General features: G+C 37.1%; 1 protein-coding gene across 3 annotated transcripts in view; it reads left to right on the top strand.

The window, feature by feature from the left end:
• Positions 1-22,521, top strand: part of LOC122815790 (transmembrane protein 116-like) — a 520,221-nt gene that overhangs the window by 258,364 nt on the left and 239,336 nt on the right. For all 3 annotated transcript variants that reach the window (XM_044088571.1, XM_044088569.1, XM_044088572.1), the window contains one exon: positions 20,157-20,297. In XM_044088571.1, the coding sequence (XP_043944506.1) occupies positions 20,157-20,297 (141 nt within the window). The remainder of the gene's footprint in view (positions 1-20,156; positions 20,298-22,521) is intronic.

The following is a 22,521-nucleotide window of genomic DNA, read 5'->3' as shown; positions in this document are numbered from 1 at the left end:
TCCGTTGCTTATTTTATACTGTCTCGCTATGTTAAACTCATTTAACATAGCGAGATAAAAAGCAACGGAGATCTTGCTTTCTCCAGCTTTTGCACAACTCTGATGTACTGCGCAGGCGCAGTACATCAGAACTGCCGCGGATGCCAGACATCTGCGGAAGGGCAGTAAACAGGCATTATACTATGCCATTATTTAAGAAAAGTAACAGTTTCTTTTCTTAAATAATGTCATATAATAGCAATAACCACTTCTGGGTGTGGTAATGCTAAATTTACCCGGTTGGCTGTTTGGTCCCTCGGGACCAAACCATGCCATCCGTGGGTAAATTTAGCATTACCCACACCCAGGCGTGGGTTATTGCTATAATAATTCTACTTAGACCCTTGGAATAATTCACTATATTTTGTAATAGTAACCAGTCTTGTGTCTATAGATTGAATTCCTTAATAATGTGTTGCAGTTAAAACTTCTAAGTCTCTTATGTAATGGTTCCAGCATACAAATGCATTGTTCTCCCATTCATTGAAAAAGTTAAAGTGAAACTTATCTGGAAAGTTTTTTGTAATTTGGAAGGAACTAAGTAAATCAAACCAAATTTTATTGCCTGGAGTGTATTATCTTTCTGAAGTTATTAAAGGTGTTATTTATGATTTATTTATTTATTTGCAGTTGGTTTGCCAGGATAGTCCATTGGGCCAAATGAACCTGTTTTCAATGGAGTCCTGGGGAGAAAAGCTCCAAAACTAAGTAGGTTACAGCAGGTTATTCATAATAGATGTGCAAATTATACCATTATACAGAAGTTAAACATACAAGAAAAAACAATTTGCAAATAATAGAGCAAAAACTAGAATGAATACAGTCTAGTGATGAAATTAATAGGTAATACAGACTAAAGGGAAATTTAGCACAAAAGTACTGAGAAATAATAACATATTTGGAAGCATTTCACGACAATACGAGAAGTAATAACGTATTAGGAAGCAATACTTAGGAAGTGTGGCCTAGTGTATTCTTTCCAATTATTGTAGGAATAATAATATGTATGAGTTAGGGTGAATAATAAGGAAAGTTGCAGGAGGAAACAGTGGAAGAAGGAAGAGGGAGTTTGCAAGTGTTAGTTATGTGGGGTGGGAGCAAGAGCATTCCCACTGGGATACTAGATGTGAGTGAAGAGATCTTTTAAATATAAAATGGTTGGGGGTGGTGCAAATGGAAGGTGGTAGGGAGTTCCAAAGGCGTGCAAGGCCATAAGACAGAAGATTTTTGCCTGGGGGACGAGTTGGTTTATATACTTCTAATAGATTTTGATTGTTGGACCTTAATACTCTATCAGGAAGATGTATTTTAAAGGCTGATGAAAGGGAGGGACAGAGGGAGGGGTTGAAAATGAGCTTATGTGCAAGATTTAGTTGAGTATATGCGAGATAACTGGGTAGCTCTAGCCATTTTAGTTTTTGGAGAGAGGAACAGTGGTGGGTGGAGGACTTGTGGTTGGTAGCGAACTTGGCAATTTTATTGTAGCAAGAGGAGATTTGTGTTTTTAGAGAGGTCTGTAGATTAGTTAGAAGTGGAGCTCCATAGAAAAGGGAGGGTATAATAAATGAGGTAGAGAGGGTGATTTTGGTAGCAGGTGTAAGGTAATGATTTTGTCGGTAAAGCATACCTAGTTTTTGATGGGTTTTTTGATATTTAACTGTAGGTGGGAGTTGAATTTGAGCTGGCTATCAATTTGAACCCCAAGTAACTTGGTCTCAGACACCAGTTCCAGAGGTACATTATTTTGACTAGAGATGTAGAATGTGTTTATATTGAAAGAAGTTGCATTAGAGGGGGTGAATAACATTAATTTGGTTTTAGAGGTATTGAGTGCTAGGTGATTCCTTTTTATTCATTGCTCAGTCATTGTAAAAGCATCTTGAGTCACTTTTAGGAGTGAGGGGATAGAGGTGGCAGCACAGATAATAGTAGAATCATTGGCATATTGGATGATGTCTGAGAATGGGATAGAGTTGCGGAAATCATTTATAAATATATTAAAGAGAAGGGGACCCAGTATGGAGCCCTGGGGTACCCCAGTAGGAGTATTTAGAAATGAGGAGGTGGCCTTTTTCCATTTGACTGCTTGATATATGTTAGATAAGTAGCTGGAGAACCAGTTCAAGTAGGAGGGAGATAGGTTAAGTTTTGAAAGTTTAGTTAGTAGCAGGCTGTGAGAGACAGTGTCAAAGGCCTTAGAGAGGTCAAGTAGTAGGGTAGAAACAATTTGGCCAGAGTCACGGGCTTTATTTACAGTTTCAAGGAAGGAGAGGAGGGCGGTCATAGTGCTATGATGTGGTCTGAATACATGTTGTATGGGAGTTAGTAGGTGATTATCTAAGAGATGTGGAAGGAGTTGGAGTTGGATACATTTTTCTAGGAGTTTAGAGATGGGGGACAGAATAGCGATGGGGCGGAAATTAGTATCATTGTTGTTGTTGACACCTTTATGTAGAGGTATGATAAAGGCCTTTTTTCCAGATTTGGGGTACTATACATTCTTGGATAGAGCGGTTGATTAAAATGCTAATAGAGTAAGTGATTGCTTTAGCAGCTTTGCTAAGAAAGTAAGAAGGGATGTTATCAGGAGCATTGGTGCATGGCTTCAGTTTCATAAGGAGTTTCTTTATAGTAGAAGTGGGTATAGGTTTTAATGAGAAAAAAGGAGAGTGTGAAGAGGGGGAAATAGGGGCAGATGAAGATGATGAAGTAGTTAGAGTAGGAGAAGAAGTGGAGGGATGGGAGTTAGTAGATGGGAATGAGGAAGTAGTAACAGAGTAGGGTAGAGAGCTGGTGGGGGATGGTGAGGGAGTTTTAGAGAATGTAGTGGTGTTAGAGAAAGATGACGTTAATTTGGAAATGGATTTAATGAAAAAAGAGTTAAATTGGGTAGCCAAGTCTAGGTCAGGAGCGTTTGGGTCTGGGGTAGGGGTATCTGGTTTGCTGGGGTTAAGTAGAGTAGAGATACCTTTCCAGAATTTCTGAGGGTTTGATTTATTATTGTTTTGAAGTGTGGAAAAGTAATTTTGCCGGTCTGAGAATATGAGCTTTTTTACCTTATTTCGAAGTATTTTATATTCATTGTGGACTAGGGGGGATTTGTTTTTCTGGTAATGTGCCCAGACTTTGCCTCTGTGCCGCATAGATGCTAGCGTGTTTTTGGTTAGCCAAGGGGCTGTTTTAATTTTAATTCTCTTAGTCCTTAAGGGTACATGGGAGTCAAGTAGTTTTAGGAATATTGAGTTGAAGTGGGCAACTGCATTATCTAGAGATAATGTTTTTAGACAATTCCAGTTAATTGCTTTTAGAGAGTTTGAAAAGGATGTTAGATTAAAGTTTTTTTGGTTACGGATTGTAATATAATTATGGATGTGTTGCAGGAGTAATGGGAGTCGATGAGTGAAGATGGGTATGTGGTCACTGAGGGGATCAGGAAGAGTGCCACTATCAGAGAAATAGTGGGGATGAGAGACTAGAATCCAATCTAGAATACTGCCGCTAGAGATGTTTTTTGAGGGGTGTGTTACAGAGTTGATTAGCTGTGAAAAATTGTAGAGGTTGATATTAAGATGGTTTTTAGGAGACTGAATGGAGGCCCAGTTAATGTTCATGTCTCCTAAGATTATAGTTTCATTGCTAATATTATTGGAGAGCCAGGAGAGGATATCTTCAAGTGTAGAAATATTATCCCCTGGGGGGATGTAGAGTGAGGCTATACATATGTGTTTATGTAGGTTAACTTGGAGTAATGTGAGGAGTAGTTCAGCATTTTTAAAGTGTGGAACAGGTTTGTTATAGGGGATAACTGACAATGAGGAAGAGTATAGGAGAGCTACTCCACCCCCTTTTTATGGGACCTGTCTTTTCTTATGATAGAATAGTTTGGAGGAATAATTTTAGAGTCTTTTATATGGGGTTTTAACCATGTTTCAGAGATGGTTAGGATGTCAGGTTTATTATGTATGAGCCAAGCATGGAGGTTTGGGACTTTGTTTACTATACTTTGGGCATTAAAAGAAGTAAATATGATGGACTTGTCTGTAGAAGAAGATGTGGAGGGGCCTGGGTTGGGATGGATGTCACCTGATAATAGACTGGAAATTAGATGCAAGAGTGGATTAGTGAGGTAGTTGGACAGTTTAGTAAGAAGATTGGGTTGTATTGTGAAACTGAAGCATTTGCTAGTCATTATGGGGGTAAAATATTTTTGAGAGGTGATAAGTTTGTAGGGGAAAAGTAAGAGGTTATTTATAGGATTTAGATGTGGAGAAATAGGAGTGTGTGAGTATGGTAGAGGGGAGTTTAGGTGTGATATTAGACTTTGTAGGTTTTGCGACTTTGTATTGTATGGAGTGGTAAATAAGATACCAAAATTTATTAGAAGATTAATTAATTAAAAACCTTTGATAGTAGTGCATTTTCAATTAAAAATATAGTTAAGTGTAAAGACTTCCAATTAAAACTACAATTTGGGTCTACCCAGTTTATGATGTCTTTAAGCAGCGAGGCTCTTATGTAAGTATCTGGGAATCTTATGCCTCCACTATCCCAAGATCTAATCTGATGAATATAAGTTATTCTGTTCTTTTTAGGGAACCATAAAAAGTTTAATAAAATTCTATTTAAATCTCTGGTAAATTTATTGACTTGAGATGTGCCAGGAGCTAATACTATGTAAAGAATCTTTGGCAAAAGTACCCTTCACACTTTTGATACTGCAGAAGTGATCATTGTATCTACAGAAATTCCCTGCTCATATATACTCAGGCAACTTTCAATGAGCAGAACATTGATTTCTATAGAAAAATCTGCTGTATTTACTGGCTTCCATAAATTTGCAGCAAGCTCTAGGAACCTTTTGAAATACACACAGACTAGCAGAATGGGTGTTAGTATATCTGAATTGGTAAACACTGCTAAGAAGCATCTGAAACTTGCAGCCACAGCATTATTTCAGATTCTGGACAGTGATGAGGAGGAAACCATGCGGACTAAGGAAACAACAAGAGAGTGACACCTTCCATTTGGGGATTATCTCATCCACCTGTTAATCCAAAGATCTGCTCAACAGAATTCTAAAACACCTTATAACTGTTTTCAAACTCTGCTAAGACATCCATGAAAGCTAGTGGTATACCCTACAAGAGGCAAAAACCCAAACCAGCCTGAAGTGTGTTTACCATCAGAGGTATGTCAGGTTTAGTTTCCAAGGCTGAAACGTGTGTAGGAGTGACCACAGACAATCACAGTTGTTATCCAGACAGCCATCCAGCTATTTATCACTGCTTATCTGGAATAATTTTATTTCCATAGCTTTATTCGTTAGAGATTTTTAGTCATCATTAAACTTTTCTTTGGACTCACTCTCTAAGAGGCATGACAGTGGCTAGCTGTTAGATTTCTTGGGTCTAATTTGTTATTATTTTATTCTTTGAGTTTCATTTGTTATTAATCTTGTGTAGTTGTTGAGGCACAGCTTATATTTTAAGTATTAGTAGTTAAATAGGTAAACAGTAAGTGCTAGCAATTAAGTTAGCATTAAGTTAAATCAACCTGCTGCCGGGGTAGCATGATGCTTTTTTCTGTTAATAATTCTTTCTGAATTCATGAGCTAAACAGCGTATAGTTTGTAGATACCTGCAGGATGTAAAGATGAACATTGCCTGTTGTGTCTTTCGGCTTTTCCCGGTTAGGGGTCACCACAGCAGAACTCCGGTCCGCTAATGATTGGCAGTTGATTTTTACATGCTGAGTTGCCAGCCCTAACGCACAACCTTCAATGAAGGTACGCCCATTCACGCATGTCTCCATGCAGACGACGCTCTAGCTGACAGTCGAACCGGTCAGCGTCTTACTGTGAGGCGACAAAGCTACCGCAGCACCACCACCGCGGATATCAAAGATGAACATTGCCTGTGATTGCTTTAAATCAAGAAGTAATGTATTTAAGAGACTACCAGCACTGCCTGTTTTTGAAATGATGGTCGGGTACTGTATAATCTGGCTAACACATCAAAAGGGGAACAGTTTTACATGTTGCTGTCAAGCTGGGAAGTTTCCTCTGTAAGCAAAAACATTTAAATAATGGCAGATGGGCAATGAAGGGGGAGGGTGGTAATTATCCTGTGATGTCTTTATGGCCCAAATATACTTACATATATGTTTTTATTTGTTCATCTTTGTTGACCTGGATAGGCTAGCTGAGCCTACTGAAAGACCCCTTTCTAGTAGTGTCATGGAGAGAAAAGCTTCAAATAATATATTGAGCAAAAAAGTATGTAAGCACGCATCAAAACTAAAGACAAATTGCAGCTAAATAACTATATAAAAAATAAATAGTTGTATATAGAATAACATATACATGTTTATAGTATCTGTGCTGGATGGAGTATAACAGCAGGGTGGCGAAAGCCAACACATTCTGGCTAGGCTTGCAAATGCCTTCGAGTAGATGGCCTAGTACCTACCTATGAAACTATGAACCTATAAAGTCTAGTTTATGCATTAGCTTTTTAGTTGGTTTGGTTAGGTACATGAAGTTGTAAATGCAGACATTTTAATCAAGGATGAAAAGCAGTCCCCTGCATGATGATAGCAGAGTTGTAAAGTTGTACCAGTCCTTGCACAGCATGGTGTTTATTGGGTTTAATAATTATGTTATGCTAGCTGAGCCTACTGAAAGACCCCTTTCTCTTACTTTTAATTGTCTGTCCATGAGAATTGTGATTCCCTACTAGGGAACACTACTAACCCATTGTATATAATCACTTTGTTTTTATAATTGTTTGCTAACTACTGTGTAATCTATGTAAGTTTGTCTATGTGGAGCTTTTCTCCCCAGGCCTCCGCTGAAAATGGGCATGTATCCAGTCGGACTATCCCGGTAAACAAATGTAAAATAAAATAAATAATAAATATGTTATGAACCAGTTTGAGCTAAGTGAGGCCTTGGTGATTTTGTAGATTTAGCAAGTCTACTTTTATTGTAGGGCAATGCAACGATATGTTCTACTTTGAAGTTTGTTGTGCATTTTGCTATTTTTGCTTGTTTTTACAAGGATATGGGTCTGAATTTTGTGTAAGTTAATTGATGCAGCAGAAGAGTATAGAAGAGTAGGAAGAGCCTGGCTCTAGCTGTTGTATGTTAGAAACACATGTTGATCCATCAAAGGTGGTTTGGACAAATGCAAATAAACTAAAATCAGTTGTCCAAAACCACTTTCAGCAAACATTGAAACAATTTTTTTTGCAGGGGGGCAAGCATCCTTGAAGAAGGACATCCCATACACTGCCCAGAATTACATATACCAAGTCTGAGGTCACACAGCAGTGAAGAAAAAGCCAATTCAGTTTCTTTGTGTATGCTGAAATCTCCTTTGACAGACTGATATGTTCCTGTATGTCACACATAAATAGCAATAAGCAGTCTATTCTCAACTGGACCCCGACTAATACCCCAGACAGAATTAGCATTGCTGGCTCTCTGACATGATCAGTGACCACCTGCCAACAAATGCCATACAGCAAATAAACCATTTATGCAAACACATCCAATAAAGACAAGTACACCACCAGTCTTCATTTAATAAGCACCTTTTTATCACCTACCTCCACAAATACAATTGTAACACTCTAAAAATGATGCCCCTAGATGATGCTGTATCCTATTTTAACACCACGTTCCTAAACATTATTCCAAAAACAAAAGTCAGCACAAGGTGTATACAGTGTAACTTTATTATAAAGTTATCACAGACAGACCGGTTTCGGCATACATTTCTAGCCTTCCTCAGTGTAACCAAAACAAAGCATCCACACTCCTTATATACCTTCCCATCCATGAAAAAGGAATACCCATTGGCTGCTCACAAAACTTCATTTAGCCCAGGTGAAATTAATCTTTTTTCTTTATTATTTAATATGTTGTGCCAGCCAATTTTATTTGTTCTGTCCCCCTTGATAATATCAATGACAGTGAATCTGAAAGATGCTGAAGGGTGATTAACCACATGTTTATATAATGCATTTGTGTACTTCTTCAATTTGATGTCACTTAGATGCTGACTGATCCTAAACTTCACAGGCCTGCACATTTGGCCCACATAAAAGGCCGAGCATAAACAAGTAGCTAAATATATTACCCAGTCAGATGAACAATTAGCAAAAAAATTTATGTCATAAATCTGACTGGTATTACAACTGGTAAACATTTTGGTCTGATTTAGTCTGTTAAAGTGAACACAATGACCACAACTATAACAACCCTGAAGTGCATCACCCATAAGAGTTGACTGTATGTTGGAAGCAACTGCCCGGGTTGCCAACTTGTAATTAAAGTGGGATAATAATGTCCTACCCCTCCTAAATCCAAATCTAAATCTATCCTGAATCAAGGCCCTAACTTTTTCATCTGCCTGTAAGATGTTCCAATTTTGTTGTACAACATCACAGAAAATGCCTGTGTTATGCCCATATGTAGTAATTAATCTAATGGGGGAAGTCTCATTAACCTTACGTTTATATTCTAACAATTCCTGTCTGGCCATACCACTGACCTCACTACAAGCCATGGTAATCACACCTGGTTTGCATCCCCATTCCTTAAATCTCCTATGTCCATTTTATGATGTTCGTATTTGTCACTACCAGAACAGATGTGTTTAATTCTCATAAACTGAGACTTGGGTATATTCTGAATGACATGTGGCAGATGATGGCTAGACACATGTAGGAGGGAATTATATTCAGAAAACTTGCGGAATACCTGTGTTTCCAAGATACCATTCACATCTTTGGTAATTAACACATCCAAAAATGTGATTTGATTTAAATCATGCGTACAAGTGAATTCAATCCCCCATTTATTGTCATTCAGATATTCCACAAATTCTCGAAGATATTCTAAATCGCCCTTCCAAATACGCCAACAATCATCCAGATAATGTCAACAGATGTCCATTTCTGGCAAAAACAGATTATGTGAGGGGTCATGTTTTATATGTTGTTCTACATATGCTATGAATAAATCAGCATAAATGGGGGCAAAATATGCCCCCATAGCTGTACCCCTGGTTTGCCAGACGCATCTGTCCTGGTAGTAAAACACATTTTTGATCAGGACATGTTCCGTCATGAGAAGTAACAAGGTGTTAAAGCCTGGAGGATATATTTCAGCCACACCCAACCAGTACTCTATGGCCAGGAGGCCAGCCCAATGTGGAATGCTTGTATATAGGGAGGTCACAGCTGGAGTACAGAAATACCAATGGGGTTCAACCTGGGCATCTGTTAATATTTGTAAAAATTCAGTGGTATCCCGTATTCTTGATCTCACCAAGGGCAACAAGGGTTTTAAATATTGTGTAAGAAAGACTGCCAAGGGTTCTGTTAATGATCCCCTCCCCGAAACAATGGGTCTTCCCGGGGGGGTTAGTTAATGATTTATGGATTTTGGGAAGCAAGTATAAATTTTGCCTTTTAGGATTGACAACCGTAAGATGTTTAGCAGTGTTCTTAAATATGATCCCTTCATCCACAGCCAACTTAAGAAAGTCATCAATCTGATGTTTAAAAGTATTAGTGGGATCCAATGGCATAACCATATAAAACGTACGGTTGCCCAATTGTCTAAAGACTTCATTATTATTAGTATCAAAATCCATCATCACAATAGCACCCCCTTTATCAGCTGGTGCAATCACAATATTAGTATTGGATTTGAGTTCCATGCGTGCCCTTTGTTGAGTCTTTGAGAGATTATGTGATTTAATCCGGGCTTCCCCATGGTAAGTGTGTAAATCTTTGAGAACATTATGTAGAAATAATTGCACCACCGGATGCATAGGTGCCACAAAATTTGATCTCTGAAAATAAAAAACATGATCAGTAGTGCAAGTTTCATTATTGGCATCAAAAAATAATTTCAAATTCAATGTTCTCCCAATGGAATAAAAATCCAACACAAAATCATTTTCTTCCACAAAGAAAGCTGGTACAAAAGTTAGGCCTTTATTGAGTAAATGCAGTTGTTCAGGAGTGAGGGGTTGAGAAGAAATATTGAGGACATTATTAGATCCTATTTGTTGCTCATGATTTGGAGCAAAGTCTCCACATTTGTTATGTTTCTTGTGTTTATGTCCCCCCCTGTGTTTGAGTTTCCTAAAGGGAAATGCATACTGGTATTATTACATTTTGGTGTGGGTGAGGTAATCCCCGGTGCTATTTCTGAATCCGTATAAGAGGAAGACTCATCCCCTGATGTACCCATAGATATAAAACTGAGTTTTCCTTAATATAGATCTTGGGTGTTTCCTTTTATTGGACTTAGACCCAACATTCAAAAATTTTACATTTTTAAAAGGGCCAAATGGTCTCCCTTTTTCATAATCTGTAAGATCCCTGTTGAATTTGTGTACTTTGCGTTCCTTAAGCTGTTTTTCTAGGGCTGATAAATCCTGTACTAATTGTTGTAAACATGTGGAATTTTTCATATGTCCCTCAATTTTTTTAGATTGTTCACACAGCTTAGTCACTTCCAATATACCTGCATCTATGCACTGGTCATAGTATGAAGCTAGGGCCTGTACAAATCCCATTGATACTTGTTGTATACCTTCCCATTCTTTTTGCAGTTCCTCATTAATGTTATTGACCAGTGGTTGGATCCTCACCCGTAATTCCCTGGGACTGATGTTCTTGGACAAATAGGCTTTAAATAAACGTAAATGACACACATTTGCTCTTAAGTTTTTCATACTTCTAGACAACTGATTAAACAAGTCCTGACAATCGAACTCCAATGGTACATGCTCATTCCCTTTTGAACCCATAATGGGAGCCTCAATACCAAAACTGCCTAAATCATCTCTATCAGAGGATATACCCCTGAGTAGTTGATTGAGGTCCATCCTAACAGACAAATCTAATCTTACATCTGATAATAAAAGTAAAGAAAAGAGTATCAACCCCCTGGTAAAATGAGCTTGATACTCCACCAATAGTAATAGAGGACCAACTTTGGAAATCAATCCGGAAACTAAAGCACTATAGTAGCTCCCACCAAATTGAGCATTCCATATGGGGTGGTGCTACGTTACTCATATGTTCAGGTCCCTCGACAAAAATAGCCCCTGCCATCTGTAAGCAAATATATCCAAGTGGTAGTGCTATGTCGGGGATACAATGTTCAAGACCAAACTGTATTTATTTCACAAGGTATTTTCATTAAAAATACTCAGAAACACCTTGCATATCATCAGATTATGATCCAATACAAAAATTGGGTGAACTGGAAAACACAACTACCCATAAGAGTATAATCCCCCATAAAAATATATATAAAGGCTCCAAATTACAGGAAAGGAGGGATATAACATATACATAGTAATCAATATATCAGGACTTGAAAACCAGTTGACTGCCTATACATCAGAGAACACATAGAGGAAGAAACATATAAACAGTTATAAAGTATAGTCTTGACCTAATTTACATAAAGGGCAGTGTGATATCTATGTGAAAAATGTATTCACCCTCCTAATGCTTCGCCAAAATTATTATACTGAAATAATGGTAGACCAAATCAATTAGTAAATTGGACTCAAAAAGCAGAAAAATAAGGACCTATATTATATATAAAGACATGAACCATTCTAGACTCAGTCTTATAAACCAAAGCTGTAATCTGTTCCCTATATGTATGATGTTAGTTGTAACCTATCCATTCATATAAAGCAAACTCCATATGTTAAGGATACAGATGCTAAGGTTAAATGACTGTGTCAACCACCAAGGTGTACCATACCAGTTAATACAACAATAACCAAAAAATGGCCCTAAAAGTAACAACACAATATTCAATATGTATCATAATTGAAACACCATAATATGGTTCACAATAGGTTGGTTTTCTAGGTAGAGGAAATGCTGTACCTGCAGGGGACTTTTTCTGGATTTACACATTCCTAAACATACTAAATGAACTAGTTCCAGTTAGGACAAAAATTATAAAATCTAACCCTCACCTTGGCTAACTAAAGAGACCTGGCAAATTATGTTACTTAGAGATAAATTCTGGAAACTGTATTCCAATAACAAAACTCAACAAAACTGACTGGCAGAAATTCAGGCACTTTAGAAACCTATCTAAGCAACACATTAGAGTAGACAAAAAGCCTGTGATGCCCCTGCACTAGCCCAGTAATCAAGGACCCTCAATCCTCATCACTGGCAACAGTGGGGATATATACACTGGGAGGATGACAAGTACACACATAGTAAAGTGCAATCTCCCTTACGAGCACACAGAGACCACAGTCAGTCTGGGGCTGGTTTCCCCTCTTTCTCCAGATCCCCAAAATGACTCTCTACTGGCACAACTATAGGGTTGAGATCTCAGCTGAGTGGCCAAATCAAGACCTTCAGCACCCTCTCTGTCCAACCAGTGCTTTGTATACTGCCCAAGTAGCTCACACACACACACACACACACACACACACACACACACACACACACACACACACACACACACACACACACACACACACACTTTGAGGTTTGATTTATACACACACACCTGGGAAAGGTTGACACAAGTTTACTAGCTATGCTGCCTTCTGCCCAGACAATAAGGTAATTTCCACCGCCACCAGCCACTACTTATCAGCTAGTTTAAGGTCCTTAGCAAAGGGTGTCCAATCTTACTATGTATTGTTACTATTAATCAAAATGGTAGTTTGACCAAGAGCAGGCTATTAGCAGTGGTCTGTACAGTGCCACCATATAGATATGCAAGTACTCTAAGAGCGTAGATATCTCTAAACAGATCAGCCACAACTGAAAGATTTAAATATATTTAATAATAAATAATAAATGAATAAGACAACACTAAATATGCATTCACAGTGACATCAGAGTTAACAATCACATGAACTATTTAAAACAACATTGCATGACAGTCTCAAATAAATACAGAAAACATCTAAACTAATCTTTACTATGTTCCTAACTGAATCTAAGAGAAATTGCTGTACCCTAGTTAACTTACTTACAGCAAGGAAAGGGCAAAGGTGATGAGTGGATGTTGTCAGGTCAAAGACAAATACAAAATGCCCTTCTCTCTCTCTCTCTCTCTCTCTCTCTCTCTGTCAGAGAGTTCTTAAATTAATATCTCAGATGTTGCTGCTGGGATACCTGCAGCATGACATCACTTTTTGTCACCTGACTTCAGTTCCCAGGCTCACAAACAACCCCCATTGATGCAGCATCTAGCATCTCCCTGTGAAAATACATAGGCTTCAGATGTGTATAGCTACTAGAAGGTATAAAACAATAAAATACTTACAATACAATACAGAAGGTTTCCTAGTTCTAGACATCCTGTCTCCTTGCTGCATTAAAACTAACTTTTATAGCACAATTATAAAACAATTTAATTTCACTTATTTTCTTGAAGTTTTGCGAGTTAAACCTCATTGTTCTAGTTCCTGCTGTTAAAACATATACATTTACACAGGTACAATAGTTTCTATACATTTCTGTTCTTTCCCAGTAGGGTGCACTGTGGACACATTCTTAAGCTCAGTACTTTACACACACACGTCTGTACCAACAGCTTGATATACAGACATCATATAGCTCTAATATAGTGGTGACACAAGCAATTGCATCCTGCTAATATTCACAAATGACATATAAATATTTACAAAATTCCAGATAGCTGTGCTGGCAGTATATCCTTCTGTCACACTTCTATATAAATCATACTAATATTCACAAATTACATATAATTATTTAAAAAAATTCCAGATAGCTGGCCTGGCAGTATTTCCTTTTGTGACAAGCCCAATAGTTCTTGTCAACTATGAATATATTGTTTACCCTCCAACCAAACCACTGTACCATCACCAAACACCACTAACACTTCAGAATCTATACCTACACAATTCAACACCTTTTTCACTCAGTCTTTTCCTTACTCAAGGATATCTCTACCTCCACTCTCACTGTTCTTCCCATTCAAGACAACCAACAAATATCTTTTCCTTTCAACCTATCTCTATTTTAACTATCACAAAATGCCTCCAAAACCTGAAAACTACAGCCCTAGCAGTTGACAATCTTCCATATGAATTTCTTACAATTGCTGCTGGTGCTCTTGTCTATCCTATCTCAATACTGATAAACCACTCAATTACAGAAAACGGTGTCACCTTTGCCTGGAAGAAATCTGTCATAATCCTGCTTCATAAAGACAGCACCTCTACTGAGTTCTCCAACTACCAGCCCATTGCTATTTTATCACCCCTATCAAAAATTTTAGAAAAATGCATTCATTCTCAACTCCTTGATAACTTTACCAAGAACAATATGCTATCCACTACCCCAGCATGGATTTTGACATTATCATAACACCACAGCTCTTCTCTACTTCATTAATACCATAAATCTGAATAAGAATGTAATTAACTTGGTCTTCTCGCTCTCTCTTCCTGTATATGTCTAAGGCATTTGACACAGTCTCCTAGCAAAAACTGCTCTACAAACACACCTCCATAGGTCTTTCCTGATCAGCACTCTCATGGTTTCACAGCTACCCATCCAACAGGGTACAGACAGTAAAACTGAAACAAAAACATTCCCCTCTCCTATCCGTTTCTGTTGGAGTAGCTCAGGGATCAATTCTAGCCAGTAATCTCCACATAGCCACCATGCAACTGTTGTTCAGTTTGCAGATGATGCTAGTGTTATATGTGTAGCTCCTAATCTTCCACAGATGGTTTAAATGACCCAATAATTCTATTCTTCCACTAAGTCATGGCTGCAAAGCTCTAATTTACAATTAAATGCTAAGAAAACCAAACTAATGCTTTTTATACCAAAACATATATTAGCACAGAAACAATAGTTCAACATTCTCTCAGCTAACAACATCACAATAGAAACAGCCACCCATGCAAAATTGCTTGGTGTCACTATAGATGATAATCTAAAGTTTAACCAACCTATTAGCCAAGTCGTAAAAAAAAAAACGCACCAAAAATGTGGACTGCTCTACCATGCTAAACCTTTCCTCACTGATTCTTCTATAATCCCATACCTCCTCTCGACACTTTTTTTTGCATTCCCCTATTCTTACAAATCTAAATACTATGTTTATTCTTTTCTTCACCTTTGGGAGTATTATCCCAATTATCAAGATTTATCTTATCTATCTCCATTTTCTTCCCTTATACTCCTCCTCCTTCTATTCACTTAACATTTTTCTTTTCTTTCAATCTCCATGTTTTTTTCTTCTCACCTCACATGTACCTTTCCTCCTAAAATTAACCATGTTTTATACTTCTCCTACTGCTGACTTAACTCTTTATTAACTATTAAACTCTTATCAACTTCACTCAAACTGGAATAGTTCTCCTCTACTTCCAAGTGCACGGTTAAATCTTTTCACACTGGCCCAGATTCCAAAAGACTTGCTCTCATTGTAAGTGACTTACTTCGTGTAAGGCCTGTCTATAAACAGGCTTACTACAGGGACCAAATTCCAAAAGACCTGCTCTTATCCTTACACTGAGAGCAATTCTTTCAGTATCAGGCCCACTATTTTATAATGTATCCTAAGTATTACATGTAAATTCCTGACTGTATTCTTCTGATCATATTGCATGTAATGCTCGTTTTCAAATATGCCCAAGTTCTTATATGTGCCGAAGCAAATCCTTTCATATTTGATTTATACTTTCCATGTAGCACCAGCTTACAATACTTGTACTTATTTCTCACTATTGTTATCTGTTTTACTTGTCTGTATCTAAATATTGCTTTTATTTCTGTTCATTGTTATCTGTTACTTGTATGTACCTAAATATTTTACTCTGTTTATGAAGCTTTTCTTCCTTGGCCTGCACTGAATATGGGCTTTTTATAGCCAAGTTCAACTGTCCTGGTTAACAAAGACAATAGACAGATAAAATAAATAAAATATTCAGATAAGTAGGGTTTTACATTGAACAGAATGTCAATTTTCTTGTTTATTTTGCATATTGCGTAGTCAATATTTTATTTGCATTTTCAGTTTTGGTATTTTTAGTAGCTTTGTGTGTGATACTTATTTAATGGTAGTATTGTTTTTGTAGGGATCTGGAAGAAATTGTAAGACTTTGTGTAGGTGTAATCTGGATGAATTTGGCTTTTTATGGCATTAAACATTAACCGGGAGTCATATAGATATGTCTTAGTGTTGTGAAGTGTTTATTGGGTTGTAATTTGAATTTGGTTAAGTGTTATAGCTGTACAAATGACAGTGCAATTGTCTGCTGACTGTTATCAAGAAGAGTCTGATATAGTATTGTGGATATCATTTATGAATATATTAAATAGAAAGAGACCTAATTTGGATCCTTGTGAAACACCTATATTGATTAAATTAAAAATGAAGTATGAGTGTTGCCATTTCACAGTGTGAGATCTGTTTTGTAGGTCGTTGATAATCTATTGAAAGGAATTGATATCTAGAGTAGTTAATTTTGCTATTAATAGATAATGTGATACTGTGTTGGATGCTATGGACTGGCCCAAGAATGGAGCCACCACCAAGTGACCTTTGCTGACTTATTATCTTTTGAAAAGTCATAAGGGCTGTTTAGGTACCGTGTTCAGGTCTGGATGGATACTGAGTGGGGGATAACAGGTTGTTATGTATTAGATGGCCAGGGAGTTTATTTACAGATACATTTTTCTAATATCTTGGTTAAATTGGATAGTATAGTAATAGACTGGAAATTTGCTTTCTTTGCTGAGGTTCCAAATATATGTAGGGGTGTGATGAAGGCCTGTTTACAGATTGCTGGTGTGTATTTTTCAGTTATTGATCTTTTTATGAATATCACAATGGAAGTATGCTTGCTTCAGCTGCTAGTTTTTTTGTGTTCTTCTGAAAGCTTATCTGGTGCAAAAGTCATTGTATTTTATACATTGTAGTATTTTTTTAATTAAATAGGCAGATACTATGTATAATAAATGATAAATAGATCATGAAGGCACTGAGCTTCTGGTAATTTTGTTTATGGAACAAAAGTCAATGCGTGTCTGGAGGACAGTCCTATTGGTTTTCAAAGACTCAGACACTAGACAATTGATTCGGGATCTACTTGTAACTACTTAGTGAGTAACTGTTCTGGTTGCACACATACATTTGTTTGTTGGGAATCTTTAAAATCTGAAATGGCAGGCATGCTTCACTGAAACTTAAATTGTGCTGCATACCAAATAAGTTCAAAAGATTAAACATGTGGAAATCAAGGTTGAACATAAATTCCATTTATGTCAGTTTATGCAAAGAAACAAGTGCTACATGAAAACAGATATTTGAAGAGAACCTTAGTAATAGAGAAAGGTCTAAGTCATAACTGTACTTGGACAGAGTCACCCTTCTGTCAAGGCCTTTAAAAGAAGCTCAGACCCTTTTTGGCAGACATGTTGAAGACACAGAGAATATAGGTTGTCATACATGTCTCTTCCAAGAAAACAGGAGCAAGATTGTTAACCTGAAATAAATTAATGGGGCATTTTATGGCTTTTACAACAGTCTGTATTCTTCATATGTTGATAAGTACATCCCAGATCCTGAAAGTACACACAGATTTTTGCTGACTTTAAATTTGCCCAAACATTTGCAGGATATCACCTAATTTCTCCTTGATCTTAGAATCATATCTGAGATGTCTCTCAAATATGTGCCTGGTGGCAAGGCCTCATGCCCAGATGGCCTCACAGTAGAAGTATACAAACTTCTTTCTCACTCCATTTTGAGCATTTAACTGAAACTGATGCAAGGAACAGCCTGAAGTGGCAACCTTTTCCTACCAGCCAAGACTTTAAAGACTATCATTCTATCCAAACTAGGCAAAATCACTACACAGGTCAATCATTATTAACCAGTATTTCTTAACTGAATGTGAGATAACATTATATGCAATGATTTGGGCTAAATGTTTAAAGCTCATCTTTCCCAGTAAAATCAAGCAAATGCAGAGTGACAGCCCTGGAATTAGAGACAAGAAATTTGAAACTTTTGGGTATGACACTTAATGAGGTAGGTTAACAGCAATTAACAAAAATGGAACCTTTACAAAAAAAACAAAGTGACTTTTCTTTATAGATACAATAAGAATGAAGCCTTAGAAGTCTGTAATGGACATTGTAATTAAACAAAATCAAACAGAATATGACATACATTTCAGAGACACTAAAAGAAAACATTAATTCAGATCAATCCTATTATATACCAATGGAGAAATGGCACTGAAAGAAATAGAAGGGCAATATGATTTCACATTATGTGTGTATAAACTGAAAAGACACTGGCTTAAAAAATATCACATCATTATGGCAACCCCAGCATATCATTTTGTGTGCAAGAAATTAAATCATAACAGTAACCAGTTAAAGCAATACAGGATATTAGTTCTCGGCATATCCTTAACATGTAATTAAAATATTTAACACACTGTCAATTAAAGCTCCCTTTTCCACAGCAGACATTATCCAGGGGAATGAAGTCTTCAATAATTTGGGATATAGAACACAGAACACTATCCCTTCTCATATCCCCTGCAGTAGAAAATCTGTCATTCTTTGCAAAACAAATCAAAACCTACTTAAATAAAAAAGCTAAAGGCAATAAATCTACTGGTTTCTATACTCAACAGACACAAAACAGCAACATTCTAAAACATCAATATGAACACCATGTCATGTCTCCCCTGAAAAGAGGCCATTGGTCTAGACGGACTAACCTGGTCAATATAATGTAAATAAAGTTAAGTACTGTTATTTCTGTACATAACATATTAACCATTAGCATGTTTGAATTTACTGTTTCATGGCAGCTGTAGTCCCACAATAATTTCTACATCATTGACATTTTATCTTTTCTTGCTCTTCTGTAAATAATTTAGTTGTAGTGAATGGAGTGCCTTGATTATGCTCAAGAAATGGTCAAATTACATCCTGGTTCAGCACTGCTATAGAGCAAAACCTGTCCTTAACAACACTTAGAAAGGTGCATAACAATTGTTAATCAACCCCTAGGAGTTGTTAAGGTCGGGTCTAGACTGAAAGCAAACAGTACTGACCAGTAAAGAGCAGCAGGACAAGAAATGGCTTTATTTCAACTCTCATTTCTGCCTTCAGTCTACAAAGTAGACAAAGTACTTTGGTTACAAATGCTTCCTTTACAGGAAATACATAAGAACATCAGCCACTTCAACAATGCTTTTTGCCTTACCAGCATTCAAAGCCAGTACAAAACATTGCATTGTTTTAACCTTACTTTGGACTAATTTGTAGAACATGGAAAAGATAAATCTCCATGCACTACAAAGAACTATGACTGGATCTCTGATCGGAACTACATACTCTGTATTCTCAACATGGATGCTAAATTTAACTCTTGAGTTACATACTTAAGTTGAACACACAACAAGTGAGTTATGATCAGTGACCCAATCATAATCCTCTATGTTGTGCATGGAGCACAGTGATTGTACTCCAATACTGGGAAAAAATACACCCTAATTGAGTGCTACTCTACCACAAGATGCTTAACAATTTATTCAGTTTTTAATCATGGGAATGGGGTAAAGCTATCATAACATGTACAGGGAAGAAGGATGAAACCACACACACACACACACACACACACACACACACACACACACACACACACACACACACACACACACACACACATTCCCAACCCCTCCTTTACCGTTCCTTATCTCTTTTACCTCACTTCCCTCCATCCTACCTCTCACCTAACCAACTTTTAACCTTATACTAACTACCTAACCAATGACCACATGCAGGAGCCCCTGTACAAATAAGTCTGCTATTAAGGAAACTGCATTTCTTATGATCAGAATATGCTTGAAATAGCTATAAATTAGTGCTTATTATACTTATACTTTACATTGCTGTACATTGATTACTTGTGTTCTTTACTGCACTTCCCCTTACGACATTACTCCCTAAACAACAGAGAGGCATATGTCTGAATTCTGTCAAACCCAGTCACCAAATTGTAAAATAATGTTTTTTTCTTTTGTTTTACATTATAGTTTAGACCACTTATATTACTGCTGCTGTCAGATTTCCTGGCGACCTTAACCCTGTTCAGTATGGCAGTTATACAGCTACTTCCAAATGAAGAATTCGAGAGTGCCTTCATCATCTGTTACCCTGGGGTAACTCTAGCTGTGGTAAGTGTTTTTTATTACACGAATGTTGCTGCTTGTGATGGTTTTAGTACTGAATAACTGATCATTTGTTATAGTAAATGTCCAGCATCAGTCAACTCTTAGTGTTTCTTGGTTCTTATTTAAAGACATTGATGCTGTTTTCCTGAACAGTGTACATTGTGTTCTTGTACTGAAGATTCAAAACCCAGTTGGTAAAACAGATAATAAATTTTTTATGTTAAATGTGTATTCCAAATTTCTGATATTCCCTGATATCATGATGGAATTCATTTGTAATGAACAAGAAAAAGGTGCCATGAACAGAAAGCTTTTGAGATGTTTGTAGGCGTCTCCAAGGTTCCAATTTTTTCCAGAAGTTATAAAGGAAATAAAGGGAGCAGAGGACCCTTAGTTTGTATTCATACAGCAGGAAAATCTCCTCTAATCTCATACTATAAGTCTTTCATTTGCTTCAACCAGGGCATCCATAAGTGCTATACTTACAGTACTGCAACACTGCCAGGCCAGAGCCTACTGTAGAGGCATGACTAGTGTGTTTTTCCTAAAGCTGATATTTTTACTGATATGAAAACAGTGAATTCCTCTTAGTATGATCCATTAAGATAATTCTGTTAGCCTGCTGCTGGTCCATCTGGTGCAAGAAGCAACCACTGTTACGGAAGCTAATTTGTTTAAAATACTCTTGTACAGATTTATATCAGATACATTCTATATCAGCCATGAAGATGGCACTGACAAGTAGGCCAGAGCATAGAGAATTTTAGAAGTCCAAACAAAATCCGAGTAGATTGAGTGTTGAAATGGAGTAAACACATCTCCTAGACTAATGTTTGATGAGGTATTGTCAGGCCTAATAGCAATAGGTAGTTGGTAATTTCTTCTTCATTATTCTTTTTTTAGAGTAATCTCAAAGATTTTTGATACTCTGGATTTCAGACTAATTGGTCATTTGTTGAACATTACACAAGTCTACTGCATGATAACAATGTATCTAGACTTTTTATGGTAGTCCACAATGCAGTACTGCTGACTGTCCAGCCCATTAGAAAGGCATAGTTTTAAATTGTTTGTTGACTACGTTTACAGCATTTATAAAAATTAGTTTCATTAATATAAAATAATATGTAGTTACATGGAAATATGTGACAAGGAAGACAAGTTGTTGTTGTAGTTGTGTCTTTCGGCCTTTACCGGTTAGGGGTCGCCACAGCAGAACTCCGGTCCGCTAATGATTGGCAGTAGATTTTTTTTATGTGCCGAGTTGCCAGCTCTGATGCACAACCTTCAACGAAGGTACGCCCATTCATGCATGTCTGCACACAGAAGATGCTTTAGCTGAGAATCAAACAAGACAACGTGTTACTGTGAGGTGACAATGCTACCGCAGCACCACCACCGCAGTTGAAATAGCGGGATACAAAGTTATGATGAATTCACAACAAAAAGTGGTTATGTGAATCTTTAAAATCAAAAAAGTGCTTTTAGTAGATTAGATGGAAAGGTAAGTGGATGTGATTTTTCTGTCCTTGATTTCAATAAAGAAGATAGATAAAAATACTTTAGAATGTGAGCAATGGATTGTTTGTGAGGATCTCCTGTTTGAAAGATCATACAGGTGAACTGATACTGTGCCTGACCAATTCTCCCCCAGCAGCAACCGGATGGGACTTGTAATGGACAATGCAGTCAATATTAATATACAAAGAAATAAAATAGCACTGACATTACTGCTGCCACTTGACTGAATTGCTATCCGGTCAAGTATTAGCATGAAATCTGGAAGGAAGTCTAACTATGTGACAAATGAGTACAGAATGTGCAATGCATAGAGCATCATAATTACTCTCCAAAATTGTGAAAAAGATAATTTTTTAAAGCACATCCCTAGCACAAGATTGAAACGTAACAGTGCTTAAGGGTGCTTAACAAAAGCTTTGCTTTTGAGGTGAATTTCTTGGCATCCATGTCTCTCTTTGACTTTTTAATCACAAATGTCAAACAAAATCATCAACATTAATATTCTTCCCCCATCCTTTAGTGTCCACTGCCCCATTACATTCTCAAACTAAACTCCCAACCTAACTTAAACACCTTCAATCCCAAATCCCTTTACAAAATTACATTGCTACTAAATGACTTAAATAATACTTCCTAATCCACTATCTTTTCCCAAACTGATCCAGGGACTGTACCCATGCCAGTCATCCGGAAGCTACTCTAGCTC

This window comes from Protopterus annectens, chromosome 11.part0, assembly GCF_019279795.1.
Source record: "Protopterus annectens isolate FY-2018-M chromosome 11.part0, PAN1.0, whole genome shotgun sequence".
Classification (NCBI taxonomy): domain Eukaryota; kingdom Metazoa; phylum Chordata; order Ceratodontiformes; family Protopteridae; genus Protopterus; species Protopterus annectens.
This window is presented reverse-complemented; position numbering and strand designations above follow the sequence as displayed.